This window comes from Papaver somniferum, chromosome 7 (assembly GCF_003573695.1).
Source record: "Papaver somniferum cultivar HN1 chromosome 7, ASM357369v1, whole genome shotgun sequence".
Taxonomy (NCBI): domain Eukaryota; kingdom Viridiplantae; phylum Streptophyta; class Magnoliopsida; order Ranunculales; family Papaveraceae; genus Papaver; species Papaver somniferum.
The window spans coordinates 216150183-216172238 of record NC_039364.1 but is presented as its reverse complement, the minus strand read 5'-3'; the positions used below and the strand labels follow the sequence as shown (position 1 = coordinate 216172238).

Genomic DNA, 22056 nt, shown 5'->3' with positions numbered 1-22056 from the left:
AAAGACATAAAGCTGCAAATGAGAGTCTGGAACAAGGAAGTTTATGGCAACATTAAAACTAATATTGAAGAACGCAAGCAATATTTAACATGTCTCTACATCAAATATTTCAAAGATATGATGATACAGGACAAGGCTTTAGCTGAGGCAAGAAAGCATCTCAAAAACTGGCAAGATATAGAAGAAAAGTTTTGGAAAACTAAGAGCAGAGATCAACTAATTAAACTGGGGGATCAGAACACAAGCTACTTTCACAGGGCCTCTAAGAGCAGAACCAGAAGAAACAAAATAGATTCAATATAGGATGAAAAAGGTCATTGGATTACAGATTGTCAAGAAATCAAAAACTTCTTTACCAACCACTTCACTCAAATGACAACTGCTGATCTCAAGCATGTCTTTCAATGTAAGTGATCAAAACTATAAGTCTTGATTTCTAGCCTACATAGCTAAAGGTCTCGGACTAGGATATAAAGTGTAGTTGATCTCAACAACTCCATGGCAATCATCATACAAGACGAAGGACTACTCAAAGAACTGGTGGATCTTCATCGACTAAAAGGCATGTGGAGACTTGAACTTATATGTCACTCAAAAGTCAATCTATTCTATCTCCTACTCTTGAGACAAAAGTCGTTTTGATATATAGACTTTCATTATGCAGATTTGTTATTTCGAGCCGAGTTTATCTCGCCTATCTATTTCTCGAAATATGTGTTGGTAAGCTTTCACTTTAGCCGAATTCATCTTTACCTAGTGACGAAAGTCATGTTATCTTTCAATCACTTTGAAAATTGCTCTGACGAAAAATGGTCTGTAAATAACGGCTATATCTGTCCTCTGAGAATGTTTCAATGATTGAAATGAGAGTTTAGATTACATAACCATTGGTAGGATATAAGCATTGTTGTGGAAACACATATATGTATAAGTCTTTATTCCTTGAACCAAAGTTTGCGAACTTTGTTGATCAAGAGAAATGGCGTGAGCCAAGTCAGCGAACTAGGTCCGCGAACTGGCGGAAGTTCTCGACCCGAGAATTTCTGCTGGAGTTTGTGAACTCCTTCCATGAGCTTAAGTACGCGAACTTGAGCAGGTTATATCTAAAATCGGCTGTTCTTGAACTCATGTTTATTTAACCTAAGGAATGCTTTTGCAAATCGTGGCTATAATGTTCATGAACCGATTCGAGTGAATCAAATCGTTTTTGCTTCGATTGTGTCTTGTGTAGTTACATAAGATCTAAGAAATTTAACAACTCTCTAACTAATTCATTTGAGTCATTTGAGCTAGTTATGGTGAAGAAGAATATGGTTGATATGAAAGTAATCATATAGCTAACCATTTGGTTAACTATTGTTCAACCAACAAATGTTAATGTTTGGGAACGGTTTGTAAACCCAAAATTGGACATTTCATTTGTGTGTAACAAGATAAATTTTCGATCCAACAGTTGAGAAATATTAGCTTGAATCTAATCAGGTTTTCATCTAACGGTGAATATTGAATGCTTTGTTACCAATCTAACATTGATTACAAACCCTGATTTGAAAACTATATAAGGGAGAACTCTAGTAACTGAGAAACCTAATCCCCACACCTTACGTGTGATACTAGTTGCATAGCTAGAGTGGATTCTCCTTTAACCTTTGGTTTCTTCTTCTAAAACCAGGTTAACGACTTAAAGACTTCATTGGGATTGTGAAGCCAGACCGATACTACTTTTCTTGTAGTTTTGTCATCTGATCTTGTTGTTTCTTTACGAGTATGATTGTAATAATTGGCTCAAGATTTTATATCTCCGATAGGCAAGATAGAAAAGTAATCACAAACACTTCGTCTCATCGTTTGTGATTCCATAAATTTTTTTTCGCTGCGTCGATTAATATTATTGTGAGGTGATCAATAATACTATGTTGTTCTTCGGGAATATAAGACCGGTTTATTGATTGGTTCCTGTTCACCTTGATTTATCAAAAGACGGAACAAAACTCGTAGGTATATTCGTGGGAGACGGATTTATCTATTACCGTAGACTTTTCTGTGTGATACAGATTTGTTTATTAAAGTCTTCGACTTTGGGTCGTAGCAACTCTTAGTTGTGGGTGAGATCAACTAAGGGAATCAAGTACGTAGCATCTTGCTAGGATCAGAGGCGTAGGAGCATAATTGTACCTTGGATCAGTGTGAGATTGATTGGGGTTCAACTACAGTCCAGACCGAAGTTAATTTGGAGTAGGCTAGTGTCTGTAGCGGCTTAATACAGTGTGTGTTCAATCTGGACTAGGTCCCGGGGTTTTTCTGCATTTGCAGTTTCCTCGTTAACAAAATTCTGGTGTCTGTGTTATTTCTTTTCCGCATTATATTTTGTTATATAATTGAAATATCACAGGTTGTGCGTTGTTCAATCAATTAGAATATCCGACCTTTTGGTTGTTGATTTAAATTTATTGACACTTGGATATTGGTCTTTGGTACCATCCAAGTTATCTCTCTTTGATAAAGACTCTCAGATTTCTATTTGCTTGAGTAAAGATCAAATTGAGAGATTGAGATATAAACTCCTTGATAAACTTTTATCTTGATTGAGTATGATTGTCTAGTTGATTCTCTAGAAAGTATATTGGAGTTTTTCCATACATATTTCTAATAGAATTGTTGGGTGTGGTTGTTGTACCCCCACTTTTTCAATTGGTATCAGAGCAGGCAAACACGTTTAAGACCTTACAAGTCTGTGTTTGTAGCGATCTGACTCTATGGACAGAGGTGCTATCTCTATTAACGTACCACCAGTCTTCGATGGCTCTAATTACTTATGGTGGAAAATTTATATGCGAGCTTTTCTTCAAGCGCATGATTTTCAATCATGGGTATATGTTGATAATGGTTATGATCCTCCCGTTATGGCAGTTGGAGATGTAAACGTTCCCAAACCTATTGGTGAATACAACCCTGCTGAGATACTTGCTGCAAAGCAAAACTCCGACTGTTTAAATGCGATCGTACATGCCATTACCCCAAATCTTCAGCACCATGTGACTAATTGCATTAAGTCGCAAGAAGCTTGGGATATCTTGGAAACCGTATTCGAAGGTAACTCCAGTGAAAAGGAAGCTAGGCTTCAAAACCCTAATTCCAATTGAGAAAACCTTTGTATGGCAGATGAAGAAACATTTGATGAGTTTAATCACAAAGTATCTGAAATTGTTAATGCATCTTTTGAATTGGGTAAGACTATTCCTAAAAAGGACATGGTGATGAAAATTCTCAGATCATTGCCATCTAGATACGATTCTAAGAAGCATGCCATCGTTGAGGGAAAAAACCTTAATAATCTCTCCAGAAATACGTTGGTTGGGAAGCTTAAGATATTTGATCACGAACATCATCCAAAACTAAGGATGTTGCGTTCAAAGCAGAAAAGGACACTAAATTACTTGATAAGAGTAAAAAAGTGTATATCTCTGAAGATGATCATTCTGAGACAGATTCATCAGATGAAGATCTTAACAAGTCAGTCTCGATGATCACAAGACAGTTTAGGGATCTTCTGTTGAAGAGAAGTAAACGGTTCTCCAGAGATAAGCCTGAAGCATCAGTTAAACCTCATAATTTTATTCCTCCTAAAAATAGGGAAACAGATGAAACTGATGATGAGGATATGCCTCAGTGCTTTAAGTGTAAAGGATTTGGTCATTTTGCATATGAGTGCCCAAATCGCAGAAAATACACTGGGAACAAAGGTCTTGCTGCAACTCTTGATGAAATGTCTGACAGCTATGATTCTAATGAAGACGAGAAATCAAGTGTTGCACTTCTTGGTGAAAATATTGATTTTGATAACTGTAGCAATACATACATCAATCTCAATATTCTTTCAGAATATAATCCAACTAATCTGGAAGAAACAATTGACCCACTTCTTGGAAACTATGTTTGTAATGTTTCAGGTTCCACCATGTGCGCTGCGTGCACATCTCAGAAGCCTGATTTTTATTCTAGTTTGACGTGTTCGTATTGTTCTCTAAAGGGTCATGAACTTTCAAGGTGTTACAAGTACAAACACCAATTGAGGCACGTCAGCAAACTTCAACGAAGAGCAAATCATTTAGCAAGGAAGCTTAAACTTGCTCAGAAGACCGCTGAGGTATGTAGGATCTTATCTTCATCTAAGAAGTTAGTTTCCAAGAACAAACCAAGACCATTAGAGGAGAAGGTATTGTCAAACCGGTTTGATAGACAGAAGTCTGAGGATTCCTCTGAAGAGGAAAATGGTGTACAAATTGTTGTTCACCGCAATGCAACTTGATTGTGTTGTTTTGGAAATCTTGTCTCATGTGCCTGATCAAAAGAGACAATGATTTTGTACCTCTCAGGCTTTAAGAAAAGTTTTTCGTTCTTTTTCTTAGTTTTTTGTTCTTTCCTGTCTATCAACAAAGGAGGGTTATTATCGACAATTCGACTCTTTATAGGGTTGTGAGTTAGACGTGTACGAACCTGTTTAAAGGTTTTGAAACCCTACATTCCTTTTTCCTTCCTCAAAACCTCTTTTTATCTCAAGACTATTTGTTGAGTTCAATTTGTGATTTCCTCTCACAAACCCATACGTTATGGATACTCCAAGCATGATGTCTTCTTATAAAAAAGATGTTAATGCGATTGTTAAGCCATCAATAATGAAGGAAAAAAAATCTCTGTTATCTCCTACCTTGAAAAGAAAAAGAAGGAATGTGAGGAAGCCAAGAGTCGTTCATTCAAACTCTCAGAAGTTTTCTGGTGTTCTTGAAGAGTTGAAGGAGATGCGAAAGGAGATTCAACAAATAAAGGCTTTTGTCAGTTTGTGTATAAGACTCATGAGATTCAGAAGGCCCTAGTTCGACAACATTAGCCGAGAAAGTTTATTCATATAAACTCCTACCTTAATGAACCTTATGTCCCAATGGTTGTTGACGACAAGGAGTTCGGGGAAGATAAATAATTCTTCAAAGGTCTTATTGCCTAGTAAATCTTTTATTTTCTGTTTTTATTAGAAGAATAACTAGAGTTTGGAATAGCCATTATTGTGATTACACATAGCTATGTCCAACGTTTTCATCTTCATGTTTTTAGATTTATTGGTTTAAATTCTAAACTTGTTTGGAAGATGATTTTTGCAGTATTAATCTTTATGGTCTTATATATTGCAATATTGTTATGGGATTTGTGTGTTTACGTCCGTGAACTTGACCGTCCCATATCTTGTCAAAAGTAAAGTCTTTCGTATGTCGATATGCATGTATTGATAAAAGAATGAATGCACTTTTGACAAATACAAAAGTTAAGCCTATATTGTCAATTATTGATGGAAGATAGGTTAAAATATTTTGTTTGCAAGGATTATGTCTATTGTATGTCATTGTGCATATAGTGATGGAAAGTAGAATGAATCTTTGTGTATTCCGCAGTAATTGATCTTCCCTGATCCATATTTTATGTATTACTGTGAGGCTCCGTAAAGTGTCTTATGTTGATCATTAAACAACCAAGTTGATTATTTTTGATTAGCTATGTTGTTGTTCCGTAAGGTACTTTATGTCGAGCATTTTCAACTAAGTTAATCATCTTGTTTGGTTATTTAGTTGTTGCTCCGTAAGTATTCTTATGTCGAGCATGACCAATTAAATTGATTACTTTTGTGATTAATTTGGTTGTGTATTTCAATTAGATTAATTATGGGTTCTCTTGTGATTAATCTAATTGTATTTTTTAAGTCTCCATAAGTTCACTTATGTTTGAGCATTTGTCGATTAAATTAATCACGGGTTCTCTTGTGGTTAATTTAATTGAACTTTTTGGATTCAAATTCATGCTTGTATGTGATTTTTTATGTCCAAAGAAATCCTTCTTTTCTTTCGAAATTAAGGTCGCTATTGTTGTTCTTTCGGGAATGACATTTAATGGGGGGGAGTTCTTTTGAACTTGCGCTTAATTGCCATATCTTTGTGGGGAGTGCGGTTGTGGAATATTATAGAGGTTATCATGTATCTTTATAAACTACTTGATGGATGCATTTAGCTTCGGCTTTATGATTGCATCTAAAGAACAAGTTGATATTTTTGCTTTCTTTTGGTCAAGAAATGTCTCTTTCGGAAATTTCATTAGGATCCCGTTCTTGTACCTTTGCCAATTTTATTGAAAAAAGGGGGAGAATTAATATGTAGTTCACACTACAAATACATATGGTTTTAGGATCATTATGTAAGGGGGAGTGGTTTCCATGTGAGATGGAGTATTGAATAAGGGGGAGTGATACATATCACCATAATATTGTTGTTGAAGTTGTGATACAATTGAACTTTGACGTTGTGTAATGATACTATGACACTGTATAATAATGATTGAGAACTATTGTTTTCTTATTGTTATAGCTACGGATTTTCAACAACGATGATGCTAAACTTACAACCTTTGGGATCATTGGAGTACTTGGAAGTGATAAAGATTTCGAGTAATGTTGAAGATTAGGCATGTGGAATAGGAGCTACAAAAGTTAATTTATTTATTTTTTGTATTCCATATTTATTAATAGTTTTGCCACTAAAATTGACAAAGGGGGAGATTGTTAAAGCATTGATCGGTCGAACTCGCATGCGTTGCTATCTCAAGCATGTTTGTCAATGTTAGTGATCAAAACTATAAGTCTTGATTTCTAGCCTACTGTTTATGGGTGAAAACTATTTCTGCCGGTTTTGGTAATTTGGGGTGTGTGGATGAGAAATGAATATAAACCCTAAACAAATGCACTGCACGGGAGTGCTTGTGATTCGAGAAATCAATTTGTACAACTCTGGCGTAAACCAAGAAATGGTCGTTCCAGACTTGCTTCGGTCACAAAGTGAAGGAGATGGGGTTGATCTTAGGGAGGGAAGCGAAGAAGGTGTTGAGATTGTGAAGGTGTTGGATGTGTATGACTTGTATCAGAAAGATGAAATGGCTTGCAGAATGAAAGCTATCAGTTCTGGTGTTGGAATACGATTGTATCAACACTTGGCTTCTGTCTCGTTGTCTTGTTCGGAAATAGGGAGGAGAACCTATTTATACAAGTCATTGCGCCTAACCCACGTTTCTCATGGGAAGTGGAGTGATGGAGTAGTGGAGTCGTGGTAATTGTCACACGATCAGGTAAAGCCCACTTCTCCCATCATCACTAACCGTCCATGACTTCCTGACACGTTTTTATGATGGCGCGTTGTGCGGTGCACGCTGTAAACCTCCATACCAATACCCCAGTAAGTATCCCCCAGTTTGTGACATGATTAATGTCTCGAGTGTGTGGATCGTGGGACCCACAAAAGGTAGCATGTGATGCTAGATTAAATAACTAAGTTATTTAGGAAGTCGATATTTATGAAATATCGTGTGTATTCTATGCATGTAATGCATCGAATATATTCAGCACGTATGAAGCATCGCTATCTTAAGGCTTAACGGAGTAAGTCACGATAAAGCGTCTTAAAATATCATCACGTCCGTCCATCTTCGAGTGATCGTTTGGAGGCTGTACAGGTAAGCCCTGACTTGGCCGATCACTTTGTGTGGAAGAGTGGTGGACGGTGAACGTGGTGATGCCTCATTGGTCGCCTAAATCCTGTCTTAGGTTGTCCGTTCAAGCTGGCTAAGTTGGACGGACGAGATGACTTGCGACCCACATCTGCGACCGTTGGATTAGGGTTTAGGAGGTGCTCAAACACCAACCTTTAGCTTGGTCGAATCCAAGCATGGGACGCGTTTTTGGCAAGACCGCTTGGTCATGCGTGTAGATGGCATGCCGGTGTACACGTCCGTACCTCTCTGTCCCATGGGTATGCGATCTAATCCACTCAATTTTTCCGGTAAAGTTGAGTGGTCGAGATCAGTTTCCAATAGAAAACCGCGCGACCATGCCTAGTTTGGGCACACGAATCGAGACACCTAACCATTGTTTGTTTTGGTCGGTCGGACATGGAGATAGATGGGTCCACATTGATCATGTTGATACTCTCCGGACCTGCTTAGTCTATTCCTGGACCCTTCATCCAAGCTGGCGAAAACGGACGCTCGCGATCAATTTGCGACATATGCATGTCGCAGACCCTAATTAGGGTTTCCGGCCGGTTGCGTGCATGCTAGTTTGGCCGACCGAAATTGCACCCTACAGTCCTCATCTGGAGAGGTCGATCGTGTGGGACCCACATTGGGCCAGTGGTGAACACGCCAATACCTGTCTGGCGGGTATAGGTCTGATCGAAGCCATCCAATCATGCTGGTGAAGTTGGATGGTCGTGATCAATTTAAGACCTTTAGCGGAATTTCCTGCGACCCTTTGAACCTCACGCCGGCCGAACTTCCGGCAATTGTACGTGATTATGTGGCTAGGTCAGGGGAGGATCGATTATGCAGGCGTGAAGGGGGCCCGCCGGTGTGCAGGACAACGCTTGTCCAACCGTCAATGGGACGATCTACGCCGTCCAACTATGCTGGTGAAGTTGGACGGACATGATGAATTTGAGACTGCCGTAGGCGGCCTTTGTTCGTACGACTCCTCCAAGCCGCTCCATACTAGGGCATAAGCGGGTCCACTGGTGGTCATTAAGGTGGTAGTTTTGGAGGCATGGTAGGTATTCGACCAACCAGGGCATAAGCGGGTCCACTGGTGGTCATTAAGGTGGTAGCCTGCTCCTGCTGAGGATCGTCTAGGCAGGTTAAATCATGCGGCCAACTTGCGTGGTCGTGATTATTTCCGAGACTGAGATGGACAGTCCAGATGCTCGATCGGGCTAGTATAACACACCGAGAGATGTATGCTCAATCGGGCTAGTATAACACACCGAGAGTTGTAGCCTGTACGGGTATTTCGTGCATGCCTCATTAGTGACACTTGGAGATTCGTGTTACTCTGCTGAGAGCAGCACTCAGTCGACATGCCGCACCAATAATGAGAGTTCAGCAGGAACATCACACGAAATACAAGGCTGGTCATGCATTAATTGATAATGCTATAAATTCACAGAACACTGAGATTGTTGCCATATGCTCGATTCTAGGTGAATTAGTAAAGTGGAGAAGTATTCATCACTTATCAGTGGCTTTATCCTTTGCAGGATGTCAGCGCATAATTTTGGCTTTTACAATTTTAGCCTTAAATGAAAATCCACCATCAACACCTACATAGCTAAAGGTCTCGGACTAGGATAGAAAGTGTAGTTGAGCTCAAGAACTCCATGGCAATCATCATACAAGAGGAAGGACTACTCAAGGAACTGGTGGATCTTCATCGACTAAAAGGTATGTGGAGACTTGAACTTATCTGTCACTCAAAAGTCTACCTATTCTATATCTTACTCTTGAGACAAAAGTCGTTTTGATATATAGACTTTCATTATGCACATTTGCTATTTCGAGCCGAGTTTATCTCGCCTATCTATTTCTCGAAATATGTGTCGGTAAGCTTTCGCTTTAGCCGAATTCATCTTTACCTAGTGACGAAAGTCATGTTATGTTTCAATCACTTTGAAAATTGCTCTGACGAAAAATGGCATGTGAATAATGGCTATACCCGTCCTCTGAGAATGTTTCAATGATTGAAATGAGAGTTTAGATTACATAACCATTGGTAAAATATAAGCATTGTTGTGGAAACACATATATGTATAAGTCCTTATTCCTTGAACCAAAGTTTGCGACCTTTGTTGATCAAGAGAAATGGAAGTGGCGTGAGCCAAGTCCGCGAACTCGGTCCGCGAACTGGCGGAAGTTCTCGACCCGAGAATTTCTGCTGGAGTTTTTGAACTCCTTCCATGAGCTTAAATCCGCGAACTTGAGCAGGATATATCTAAAATCGGTTGTTCTTGAACTCATGTTTATTTAAACTAAGGAATGCTTTTGTAAACCGTGGTTATAAAGTTCATGAACCGATTCGAGTGAATCAAACCGTTTTTGCTTCGATTGTGTCTTGTGTAGTTACATAAGATCTAAGAAATTGAAAAACTCTCTAACTAGTTCATTTGAGTCATTTGAACTAGTTATGGTGAAGAAGAATATGGTTGATATGAAAGCAATCATATGGCTAACCATTTGGTTAACTATTGTTCAACCAACAAATGTTAATGTTTGGGAACAGTTCGTAAACCCAAAATTGGACATTTCATTTGTGTGTAACAAGCTAAGTTTTCGATCCAACGGTTGAGAAATATTAGCTTGAATCTAATCAGGTTTTCATCTAACGGTGAATATTGAATGCTTTGTTACCAAGCTAACATTGATTGCAAACCCTGATTTGAAAACTATATAAGGGAGAACTTTAGCAACTGGGAAACCTAATCCCCACACCTTACGTGTGATACTAGTTGCATAGATAGAGTCGGTTCTCCTTTAACCTTTGGTTTCTTCTTCTAAAACCAAGTTAACGACTTAAAGACTTCATTGGGATTGTGAAGTCAGACCGATACTACTTTTCTTGTAGTTGTGTGATCTGATCTTGTTGTTTCTATCGTTACGAGTACGATTGTAATAATTGGCTCGAGATTTTATATCTCCGATAGGCAAGATAGAAAAGTAATTTTACAAACACCTCGTCTCATCGTTTGTGATTCCACAATATTTTATTTTCGCTGCGTTGATTAAGATTATTGTGAGGTGATCAATAATACTAGGTTGTTCTTCGGGAATATAAGACCGGTTTATTGATTGGTTCCTGTTCACCTTGATTTATCAAAAGACGGAACAAAACTCGTAGGTATATTCGCGGGAGACGGATTTATCTATTACCGTAGACTTTTTTGTGTGATACAGATTTGTTTATTAAAGTCTTCGACTTTGAGTCGTAGCAACTCTTAGTTGTGGGTAAGATCAGCTAAGGGAATCAAGTACGTAACATCTTGCTGGGATCAGAGGCGTTGGAGCATAACTGTACCTTGGATCAGTGTGAGATTGATTGGGGTTCAACTACAGTCCAGACCGAAGTTAATTTGGAGTAGTCTAGTGTCTGTAGCGGCTTAATACAGTGTGTGTTCAATCTGGACTAGGTCCCGGGGTTTTTCTGCATTTGCAGTTTCCTCGTTAACAAAATTCTGGTGTCTGTGTTATTTCTTTTCCGCATTATATTTTGTTATATAATTGAAATATCACAGGTTGTGCGTTGTTCAATCAATTAGAATATCCGACCTTTTGGTTGTTGATTTAAATTGATTGACACTTGGATATTTGTATTTGGTACCATCCAAGTTATCTCTCTTTGATAAAGACTCGCAGATTTCTATTTGCTTGAGTAAAGATCAAATTGAGAGATTGAGATATAAACTCCTTGATAAACTTTTATCTAGATTGAGTCTGACTGTCTAGTTGATTCTCTAGAAAGTATATTGGAGTTTGTCCATACAGATTGTTAATCGCATTGTTGGGTGTGGTTGTTGTACCCCCACTTTTTCAGCTGAAACCACAAGCACCTCACCATAAATAATCAATCTCATACCCTCAACCATATCCACTGAAGACAACATTATTCTTAATAGAAAACCTGAGCATGATGAAATTAAAGCTATTCTCTTCAGTATGGCCAGTGATAAAGCCCCAGGACCAGATGGCTTTCCACCAAATTTCTTCAAAGCCAACTGGGAGATTATAGGCACTGATATTGTCAAAGTGGTTCAACATTTCTTCTCTTCTGGTCATTTACTTAAGGAGATGAATTCCACCTTCATATCCCTAATACCAAAAATTGAAAATCCTACCTCTCATAGCCACTTCAGGCCTATCATTCTCTGTAACACCACTTACAAAATCATATCAAAACTTATAGCTCAGAGAATGAAACCATTTCTTACGAAAAATCATATCTCCCTACAAATCTGCTTTCATTCCTGGAAGGCAAATCTCTGACAATATAGCTATTGCTCGTGAGATCATACACAATATGAGATCCAAAAGAGGGAAAAAAGGATACCATGGAATTATGGGCATAAAGATAGACATGGCCAAAGCTTTTGACAGAGTTTATTGGACATTCCTAATAGCAACTATGAAGAAAATTGGTTTTGATGACCAATGGTGCAACAAAATCTTCTAATGCATCTCAACCTCCACCTCTGCTGTTCTGATAAATGGCTCACCTGATAAATTTTTCAAACCCTCCAAAGGGTTAAGGCAAGGTGACCCCTTATCACCCTACCTTTACCTTTTTTGCATGGAATCCCTCTCTAGAACTCTGTTACATGCTGAGGAATTGGGCATCTTCTCTGGAATCAAGATTTGTAAAGCTGCACCATCAATCAACCATCTCCTATTTGCAGATGAATGTATGATTTTATGCAAAGCCAACATACCAGAAGCCCAAGACATTATGAAGATTCTTCAGCTATGTGGAAGTACCTCTAGGCAACTTATAAATTTCAACAAATCTGGAGTCTTTTTCAGCAAGAACACTAATCCAAGTCTCATTCCTCTCATCAGCAACACCATGAGAGTTCAAGTGCTACCTTTAGATGACAAATACCTAGGCTCACCTTTATTCACTCATAGAAGTAACATCAATTCCTTCAAGCATGGAGTGGAAAAACTTAAGTTAATACTCACTAGTTGGAAAAATACCCCTCTAAATCCTGCGAGAAGGGAAGTACTCATCAAATCTGTCACCTCTTCAGCATGTATTTATCAAATGAACTGCTTCAAAGTGCCCAAGAAAACCTGTAAAGACATCAACAATCTTCAAAGGGATTTTTTTTGGGGAAAAAATATAGAAAACCCTACTGGATATTATCCTAATTCTTGGACTGCAGTGTGCAAACCAAAGGAGATGGGAGGATTAATATTTATGAATGTCGAACTCTTCAACAGTTCTATGATAACAAAAATTGGATGAAGACTTGAGAAGGATAAAGACTCTCTATGGTACAAACTCATGGATGCTAAGTATGTAATAGGCAAAAATGTTCTCAATATGGATACTAAATCAAAAGATGGTGACTCCTGGATATGAAAAGGAATTCTAGAAGGCATCAGCAACATACAACAGCATTGCACCTGGAGAATTGGATTTGGGAGGAAAATCAAAATTTGGGAAGATATATGGATTCCAAACACCTCTACAAGACTCCATAAACCTCTAAATTTCCCTCAACACATTGAAAAGCTGGAATCCTTACTCCTTCCAGATGGAAACTGGGATGAAACTCAAGTGCATGCCTACTTTCCTAACTGTGAAGCCTCAGTGATTATAAATCTGCAAACACATCCAGATGAAGAAGATAAGATAATTTGTAATCTGAATGATACAGGGACTTTCTCTGTTAAAGCTTTGTACAAGGCAAAAATTGGAAACCTCTATAGAAATGACACACCATCAAGAAACTGGGAGGCTATATGGACTATGGAGTGGCACTAGTGATCAAGATCTTTATCTGGAAATGTGCTCATGGGATTCTCCCAATAACTAATGCAAAAAAAACTAGCATACTTCACTACATTAATCCTATATGCACTGTTTGCAATAGTGGGGAGGCAGAAACCATGACACACATGTTCCTTAATTGTCCCGCTGCTACCCTAGTTTGTCAAGAAATTGTGGGTCCTCAAAACACACAATTTGATAACAACACCATTTTCATAGACATGCTGAACTCATGGTTCCATAATGGAAGAACTAGTAAAGATTGCAACATATAATGCTACCACCTGCTAGTATATATGGAAAGCAAGATGTGATTTGATATTCAGACAGATACATCCTAATGCATGAATCACCTCTTTGCGTATCAAACAACACCTTTGCAATCATAACATAATTCACCATATGCCAGAGCACATAATGAATAATTTCGCTCTTTTACCTGGGGAAATTGATTCAACTATGCACCATAATACAATGCCCTACAATCTGAATGCAACACCGGATTATGGGAATACTATCAATATTTGTACTATACAAGACCCTGAGAATTTGATTTATTATTCTGCTCTGACTATGACAGATTTTGCAGTAAACATCGTTGGAACCAGAGGAAATTTAGGATACTCCGGAGCTTGGGGAGCAACAGGAGGTGCGGACCTAGCATTCCAGTGGGAAAAATAACTACAACACACAAACATCCAGATATCTGCTGAGTCAATGGAGATCTTGATACGTTTTAAGTTACTATATCATGAAGCTGTCACATGAAGATTCCACCTACGCTACCATGAGAGAAGTAACAATCAAGAAAAATGGGGAACTACTGAGATTAACCAAGTATCTTTTGTTTTAGTAAGATTCAATATCATCCATAGCCTTCGAAACATGGATGCTTTTAATTTAGCCTTATTTTGTAAGAACAATGCTGGCAGGATGAGTGACACATCCACCGTCAATGCAACTTCAAACTTTATGTATTTGCCTTAAGTGGCTGTTTAGGCCTAAGTTTTTCTATAAAAAAAAAGTAGGCTCTCTAAATGTAATCAAGTCGGAAATATTAAAATCTGTAAATTAGGTTCTTACTTACACCCAGTCGTATGTTCTAACTGTGTATAAAGTGAAGTCTTCACTTCTCAATTGGTTAACAACATCCTGGCATTTTTAGGGGCGACCCGAAAGAATTAGGGGTGATACATATGACAAAAACGGATCACCCAAATGTAAAATGAAGATATCCCTTATCTCTCGCTTTTTTTAATGGCCAAACTACCCTTCATAATCGGTAGTTAAGTTTACAATCGGGAGAAACTACCCAGAATCAGTAGTTAAGTTTACAATCGGGAGAACATCATGAAATTTTTTAATTTCCAAACTACCCAGAATCAGTAGTTAAGTTTACAATCGGGAGAACATCATGAAATTTTTTAATTTCCAAACTACCCAGAATTGATAGATAATGGATTACCACATCTACCGATTGTAGACTACTTAGCCAAAATATATCTATAATCGGTAGACAATGACATTTAATTGGCTTCCGATTACATTGTAGCCCCAAAATTGGATTGTGTCAAAATTCTTAAATTTTCGAATGCTCTACACAAACATAATCGGTAGTAAATGTAGTTTATTTAACTTCCAATTACAATCAGTAGAAAATGAACTAACATAATCGGTAGTAAATGAAGTTCGTTTAACTTCCCGATTACAAAGTAGTCACCAAATTGGATTTTGCCAGAATTCTTGAATTTTCAAATTCTCAACACAAACATAATCGGTAGTTTCATGATGCGCTTTATCTACCGATTGTGGTAGTAGTCCCAAATTCAAAATTTTCAAAAACCAATGGAATTTTGAATTTCTCTATTTTCACAGTCGGTAGTTTCGTAATGTTTATTATTTACCGATTGTACAATCGGTAGTTTCATGATGTTCATTTTCTACCGATTGTGGTAGTAGCCCCAAATTCAAAATTTTGGAAAACCAATGGAATTTTGGAATTTCTCTATTTTCACAATCGGTAGGTAGATGATGTTTATATCTACCGATTGAAATAGTAGCTCCAAATTTCAAATTTCTCAACTTTTACAATCGGTAGTTTCGTGATGTTCACAATCTACCGATTGTGTTAGTAGCACCAAATTCAATTTTTACAAAACAAATGAAACTTCGGATTTCTCTACTTTCACAATTGGTAGTTGTGTGATGTTTATTATATACCGATTCTGATAGTAGCCCTAAATTTATTTTTTTCAAAACAAAGAAAAGAAGAGAAGAACACAATCGTAATCGGTTGCTAAAACGAATCCTAAACTAACGATTATAGAATCATAATCGGTTGTTAAAACTATCCTAAACTACCGATTATAGAAGGGCATTTAGGTATTCTCCTAACCATTAGGACATTCCATAACCTTGTTTATTTGCTGGGAATAAAAAAATCGCCCCTAATTTTACAAAAAAAAAAAAAAAAAACATGAATTGGAAGGAAAAAAAACTACATGAATTGGTTTTTCACACTCTGGTAATCCTTTCTCGGGGTGTAATTATCAGAAAATCCACCGAAGGGCTTCCGGTTGCCCCACAGTAAATTCCTGATTTTTTTAAAACCCTTTCCACTATACATGTGTGTTTTCTTACATCGACACATCGACTCAAAATTTGATCTTCACTTCGATTCGGATCTTCTTCCCGAACAAGGAAACTATAGTTGAATCATTCCATTAAATATTCAGTAGCATTTCAGTATAACCTTAAAGCTATGGAGAATCCCTCCTACTTCTTCTCACTCTAATGATCTACTAGTTCTGGTAAGTTTTTTTTTTAGGGTTTCTAGTTTCTTCAATTCTGCATCATCATCATGAGTGGATCAGCTAATCAACCCTCACCAGCACCGGCAGCAGCAGCAAATTTCAGTACCGGAGACAGTTTGTTCTCGGGTTTATCTCTCAAGAACCTAAAATTGAAAACTAAGCAACAAGAAGTACTGATTCGTGTTAGTATTCTTGGTCTTGTTTACATATTAGCATTTATAACAAGGTTATTTAGTGTTCTTCGTTATGAGAGTATGATACATGAATTTGATCCATACTTTAATTATAGAACAACATTGTATCTTACTGAAAAGGGGTTTTATGAGTTCTGGAATTGGTTTGATTCTGAGAGTTGGTATCCATTAGGTCGAATTATTGGTGGTACTTTATATCCAGGTCTTATGGTCACTGCTTATTTAATCTATTCCACACTCAGGTTTTTGAGATTTGCAGTTCATATTCGTGAAGTTTGTGTTTTAACAGCTCCATTTTTCGCATCAAATACAACTATTGTTGCTTACTTTTTTGGGAAAGAGATATGGGATTCTGGTGCTGGTCTTGTTGCTGCGGCGTTAATTGCCATTTGTCCTGGTTATATATCTAGGTCAGTGGCTGGATCATATGATAATGAAGGAGTTGCTATTTTCGCTCTGGTGCTTACTTTTTATTTGTTTGTTAAGGCGGTTAATACGGGTTCTCTTTCATGGAGCTTAGCTTCGGCTTTTGGCTACTTTTATATGGTGTCAGCTTGGGGAGGTTACGTTTTTATTATTAACTTGATTCCGCTGTATGTGTTGGTTCTTCTAATTACTGGGAGGTTTTCAATGAGATTGTATATAGCATATAATTGCATGTACGTGTTGGGATCATTACTCGCAATGCAGATTCAGTTTGTTGGATTTCAGCATGTTCAGTCTGGGGAGCATATGGCGGCAATGGGAGTGTTTTTCTTGATGCAGGTTTCTTTTTCTTTTATCAAGTTTGTTTCTCTTGTTTCAGCTACCATCAAACTGAGCCCTATATAGCATGATAGATGGGTCACCCACCAAGCACTGAATTTTGCAAATGCACGCATTTATAACCACGATTATCATGCTATTCTCATTGAAATGTGAATTTTTAAGATAGCTGTAGGATACTTTCTTCTTTTTCTTTTCTGGATAGCAGAATGAGAATCCTAGTGTTGAGGTAATTTCACATGTTGTATAACTATAGAGATGGTAACCGCTCTTCCATTATTACACGGATTTTGTAAATCCATTTGTTTATAGTGAATGTAGTCATGATCACAGGGTATTAGTTCTCCTACTGATATTAACTCTGCAATTTGAGCTTTGCCCACACTCACGTCTAAAGTTAAGTGATTACCTATCACTTATTTATTGATTTTTCGAATATTGTTACAGGTAGTTTACTTCTTAGGTTGGGTTAAGCACTTGTTAAGCGACACAAAGCTATTTCAGTTCTTCTTGAGGTTCACAGTGACCTGTTCGATCGGCATGGGTGCTCTGGCTCTTGGGGCTGGGATGGCCTCTGGTTATATATCTCCATGGACAGGCCGATTTTACTCTTTGCTCGACCCCACCTATGCAAAGGATTTCATTCCAATTATCGCTTCTGTATCTGAGCATCAGCCGACAGCATGGTCATCTTTTATGTTTGACTTCCACATCTTGCTCATCCTGTTCCCAGCAGGGTTGTACTTCTGCTTCAAGAAGTTGTCGGATACCACAATTTTCATAGTCATGTATGGATTGACGAGCATGTATTTTGCTAGCGTGATGGTTCGGTTAATTCTCGTTGCAACACCTGCAATGTGTCTTATTAGTGCTATTGCAGTATCTGCTACCATAAAGAATTTAACTTCATTAATACGAACAAAGAGCAGGAGTCTTCTCAGTGGCTTTGGCAAGGCAAGTGGTAGTTCAAAAGGGTCATCTAAGGTGAGGGCCTCTGTATTGACTAGAATGTTAATTGCCTAATGCCTCCTTTTTTTTATTTTTTTATTTTTTTTTGTATCTTCTTATCCTCCAGTTTGAAGGTTCAGGTTTTATAGGACAATTTAAGTGTTAACATGGAAATATAAAAGATCCATGTTGTGATGGGCTAAAAATGGTACTTTATCTGTCAAATCTATCGTATGACACTGATATTGATGCTGGAAAAGCAGGGTGCTTTAAAACAGGGTTAGAGATAGGTTATTATCATTATAGTCGTTAATTGTTTTTACTTTAGATGTTATTAGTACAACAATGGTACTTTTTTGCCATATAGTTTTTAAGATTTGGCTGACAGAGGTGGTCTCAACGTGATGTGTCTCATAAACATGTACAGAATTTTAGTTTAAAACAGGGTTAGAGATAGGTTTTTATCATTATAGGGGTTAATTGTTTTTACTCTAGATGTTATTAGTACAACAATGGTACTTTTTTGCCATATAGTTTTTAAGATTTGACTGGCAGAGGTGGTCTCAACATGATGAGTCTCATAAACATGTACAGAATTTTAGCTGCGAAGCTGTTGCACTTACATAACACGAACAAGACATTAGCTAGGACAATATATTATGTTCTGAAACAGTTATGCTTCAACTGCACTGTATGCTGATTATTTGCTCCCATGAACATGCCATTACAAAGATATGACTCACATTAGTTGCATCAACAGAATTCACCCGATCAATCTCCACCTTTCGGAAAAAATGTAGCAATTGCTCTGCTCGTTGGAGCGTTTTACTTGCTAAGCAGATATGCTCTTCACTGCACCTGGGTTACATCGGAGGCATATTCATCTCCCTCAATTGTGTTGGCTGCAAGGGGTGCTAATGGAGGCAGGGTCATTTTTGACGATTATCGAGAGGCATACTTTTGGCTTCGGCAGAATACACCTCCAGATGCTAAGGTGATGTCCTGGTGGGATTACGGGTATCAAATCACTGCCATGGGAAACCGGACCGTTATTGTAGACAATAACACCTGGAACAATACACATATTGCCACCGTAGGGCGTGCAATGGCATCTGATGAAGGTGAGGCATATGAAATAATGAGATCGCTGGATGTGGATTATGTACTGGTCGTATTTGGAGGTGTTACTGGCTATTCTTCTGATGATATTAACAAGTAAGATTTTTCTGTACTTGAAGCTCAATTATTTCTCAGATTGTATGCATTAGTCAAATAAAATGCAATGATCAATTAGCTGCTTCCTGTGTTAGCTTTTTCTAGGCGATTATCTTTCTTTACTAAAAACTGCAAGAAGAACAATGTGGACACAAAATTATTCATCTCTTACAGCCCTATTTGTAATTTTATTTAGATCTACTTAGTCTTCTTAGTTCATTGAAGGTTTATGCTCATTCTAGAAAGTGGTCTGCTAGCGGATGTGTATCTTTTCCAATATAATATAGTATCTCTAGCTGGTTTAATGGTGCAAAAATGTGTTTCCATAGGCGTGTACTCTCAGGTCACCTGCTTCACATGTCAGCTCTTTCATTGGCGTGCAAAACTTGTTTAGCTACCTATTTTTGGCATGCAAAACTTTCTCTCTTATTGATTCACTCATGTGCTGTATTAGATTTCTGTGGATGGTGCGTATTGGAGGCGGGGTTTATCCTGTCATCAAGGAATCCGACTACCTTGTAAATGGTGAATATCGGATTGATCAGGGTGCCGCACCCAAGATGTTGAACAGTCTGATGTAAGTAGCTGAGCTGGCTAAACTAGTTATCTTTGGATTGCGATGATTGCAGTTTTTTTTCCTTCTTTTGTTCCTTGCCATGATGTAACTATTGATATGCATTCCTGGTTTGGATTTTCCAAGGTATTGACTTTGATTTTGTCTGCCGATGGGTAGTTATAGATGAATACCATATAGAAGGCTTGTTTAAATTGTTTTTTACAATGAGTTGCTGTGGAACCATGTTCAATCTGTCCATTTTTCACTTTTGTCCTTTCTGTTGGATCACACTCGTGCTTCTAAGACCTGTACTAATACACATACCCGACTACTTGTATGTCGGATCACCCACCCTGACATGGGTTCTATTTATTTGGTATGTATTGCATGACAACCATGTTTAGTGAAGTCGCCTGCTCAACTCCTGTCTGAAACTTGTGGCTCCATGCATTATCTACTAAACTGTTATCTCTTAGTTTCGCGATTTTCCTGTTTAGTTGGATTAGACTTTAAACTCTCTGTAATAACCCATGTACGTACAGTCATCAAATCACTTAGAAATTTGGAGGCTGAAAAGCAAGCCAATCATTTGTCAGGAATTAGTGTCACTAAACCTTTGCTTCCCTGCTTTTTGCTAAAAGTAAATTTTGTTATCTGGACAGTGGTGAGCTTGTCCTTACATATACATTTTCAAGTTCTTTCTTCAATCAGTCAATAATGTGTTCCTAGTTGAATTATTGCGTAATGCCTCTAGGCCTATTTCATCTAATTTATTGCATCGTTCTGTGATCATTAGGTACAAGCTTTGTTATTACCGGTTTGGAGAGCTGACAACTGAGTATAGTAAACCTCCTGGGTATGTGCGTTTTTTATTTTTGTTTCTTCAGTTTCTGTGAAATTGTATAGTAATGTTAGAAAAGTGCAATACTAGAAACATCCAAAAAAGAAAAAAAAGTACAGAGGAGTGTTATCTTTAAAAAAATTGAAAACAGCCAAGGGAAAAAAATAATAATTTCACAGCTGTAGGAGCATTTAAGTTTGTGAGCTTTCTACAAACTTGCTGTCCATACTTCACTGATGACTAACAATGTCATAATAACAAGAGATTCTAACAATTGCGAATGGGTGAATCCTTTCTGAATGAAGTGATTTTGCTGCAACCTAGTTTATGAAAAGCAGTTAAAAGTTAAAATCATCTTATGTATTGTCTCCATTTTTGGTAAAATGAATACTATTGTTCATGCGTGTATTTTTAATGTTGATTGCGTTGGTCTAATGATTTTAGAAAACCAAGTCAAGAGCAATTAGTTATTTTGGACCTTAATTTTGTATCAATCAATATTGAAGACTCTACTCTTTCTCATAGGCATTCTATGTACCTTCTGCATTTTGTAGTTCTTATTCTTTTCTGGCCTTAATGCCTAATATCTTGATTGTACTCCAGGTATGATCGTGCCAGGGGAGTTGAAATTGGAAACAAAAATGTGCAGCTTGAGCACTTGGAAGAGGCCTTCACAACTTCCAACTGGATTGTTCGGATATACAAAGTCAAACCACCTAGTAATAGACCAAAAGTCATGAAACCGCCCCGTAATATGTAATTCTGACTGTTAGAGAGAGAAATGAAGCCGCACAGCCAGAGCAAGGTTAACTTATCACGTCTGCCCAGATTCAAATGAGTACTGTAATCCCTGTACCTCTTGCTAGGAATTGACAACGGTAAATGTTTGTGCCGGATGGATTGTTTGCATTACAAGTTTTCCAAATAGAGATGGTTATATTCTTAGAGCATAATTGTTTTTTCATTAATGAAACTAGCCAGTCCCAGGTTTGACACCACCACTTTTATTTTTTTGCATTGAAATCCTGTTTCATGCCTGTGAAGAAGAGGGTGTGTAGGATACTAAAATTCTAAAATGATTCTCACTTCACTGACTCACTTGTACGTATGTTTGTCACACCACCTATGTGTTTGAGAAAATTCCTTTTCACTGATTCCGAACTTAGATTTAGCAAATAAAGTAACGATGGTTGCACTTTTTAGTGGAATCCAGAAACTGAAAACTTAGTTCTGAATTCAACAACAAAATAAAATAAAAAATCTCTCTTCGATCAACAACCGTACTTCTCAATTGGTGTGTTGAATTCAGTTGTCTTAAATAT

At 37.7% G+C, this 22056-nt stretch overlaps 1 protein-coding gene across 1 annotated transcript; it reads left to right on the top strand.

Annotated features, from left to right (window-relative positions):
- The first annotated feature begins 16033 nt into the window (after positions 1–16033).
- On the top strand, positions 16034–21734 carry LOC113299558 (dolichyl-diphosphooligosaccharide--protein glycosyltransferase subunit STT3B-like). The gene is made up of 6 exons (XM_026548594.1): positions 16034–17174; positions 17622–18158; positions 18883–19337; positions 19792–19914; positions 20690–20749; positions 21338–21734. The coding sequence occupies exons 1-6, from the start codon at positions 16263–16265 to the stop codon at positions 21492–21494; spliced, it is 2244 nt and encodes a 747-aa protein (XP_026404379.1). The 5' UTR covers positions 16034–16262; the 3' UTR covers positions 21495–21734.
- Positions 21735–22056: the final 322 nt, after the last annotated feature.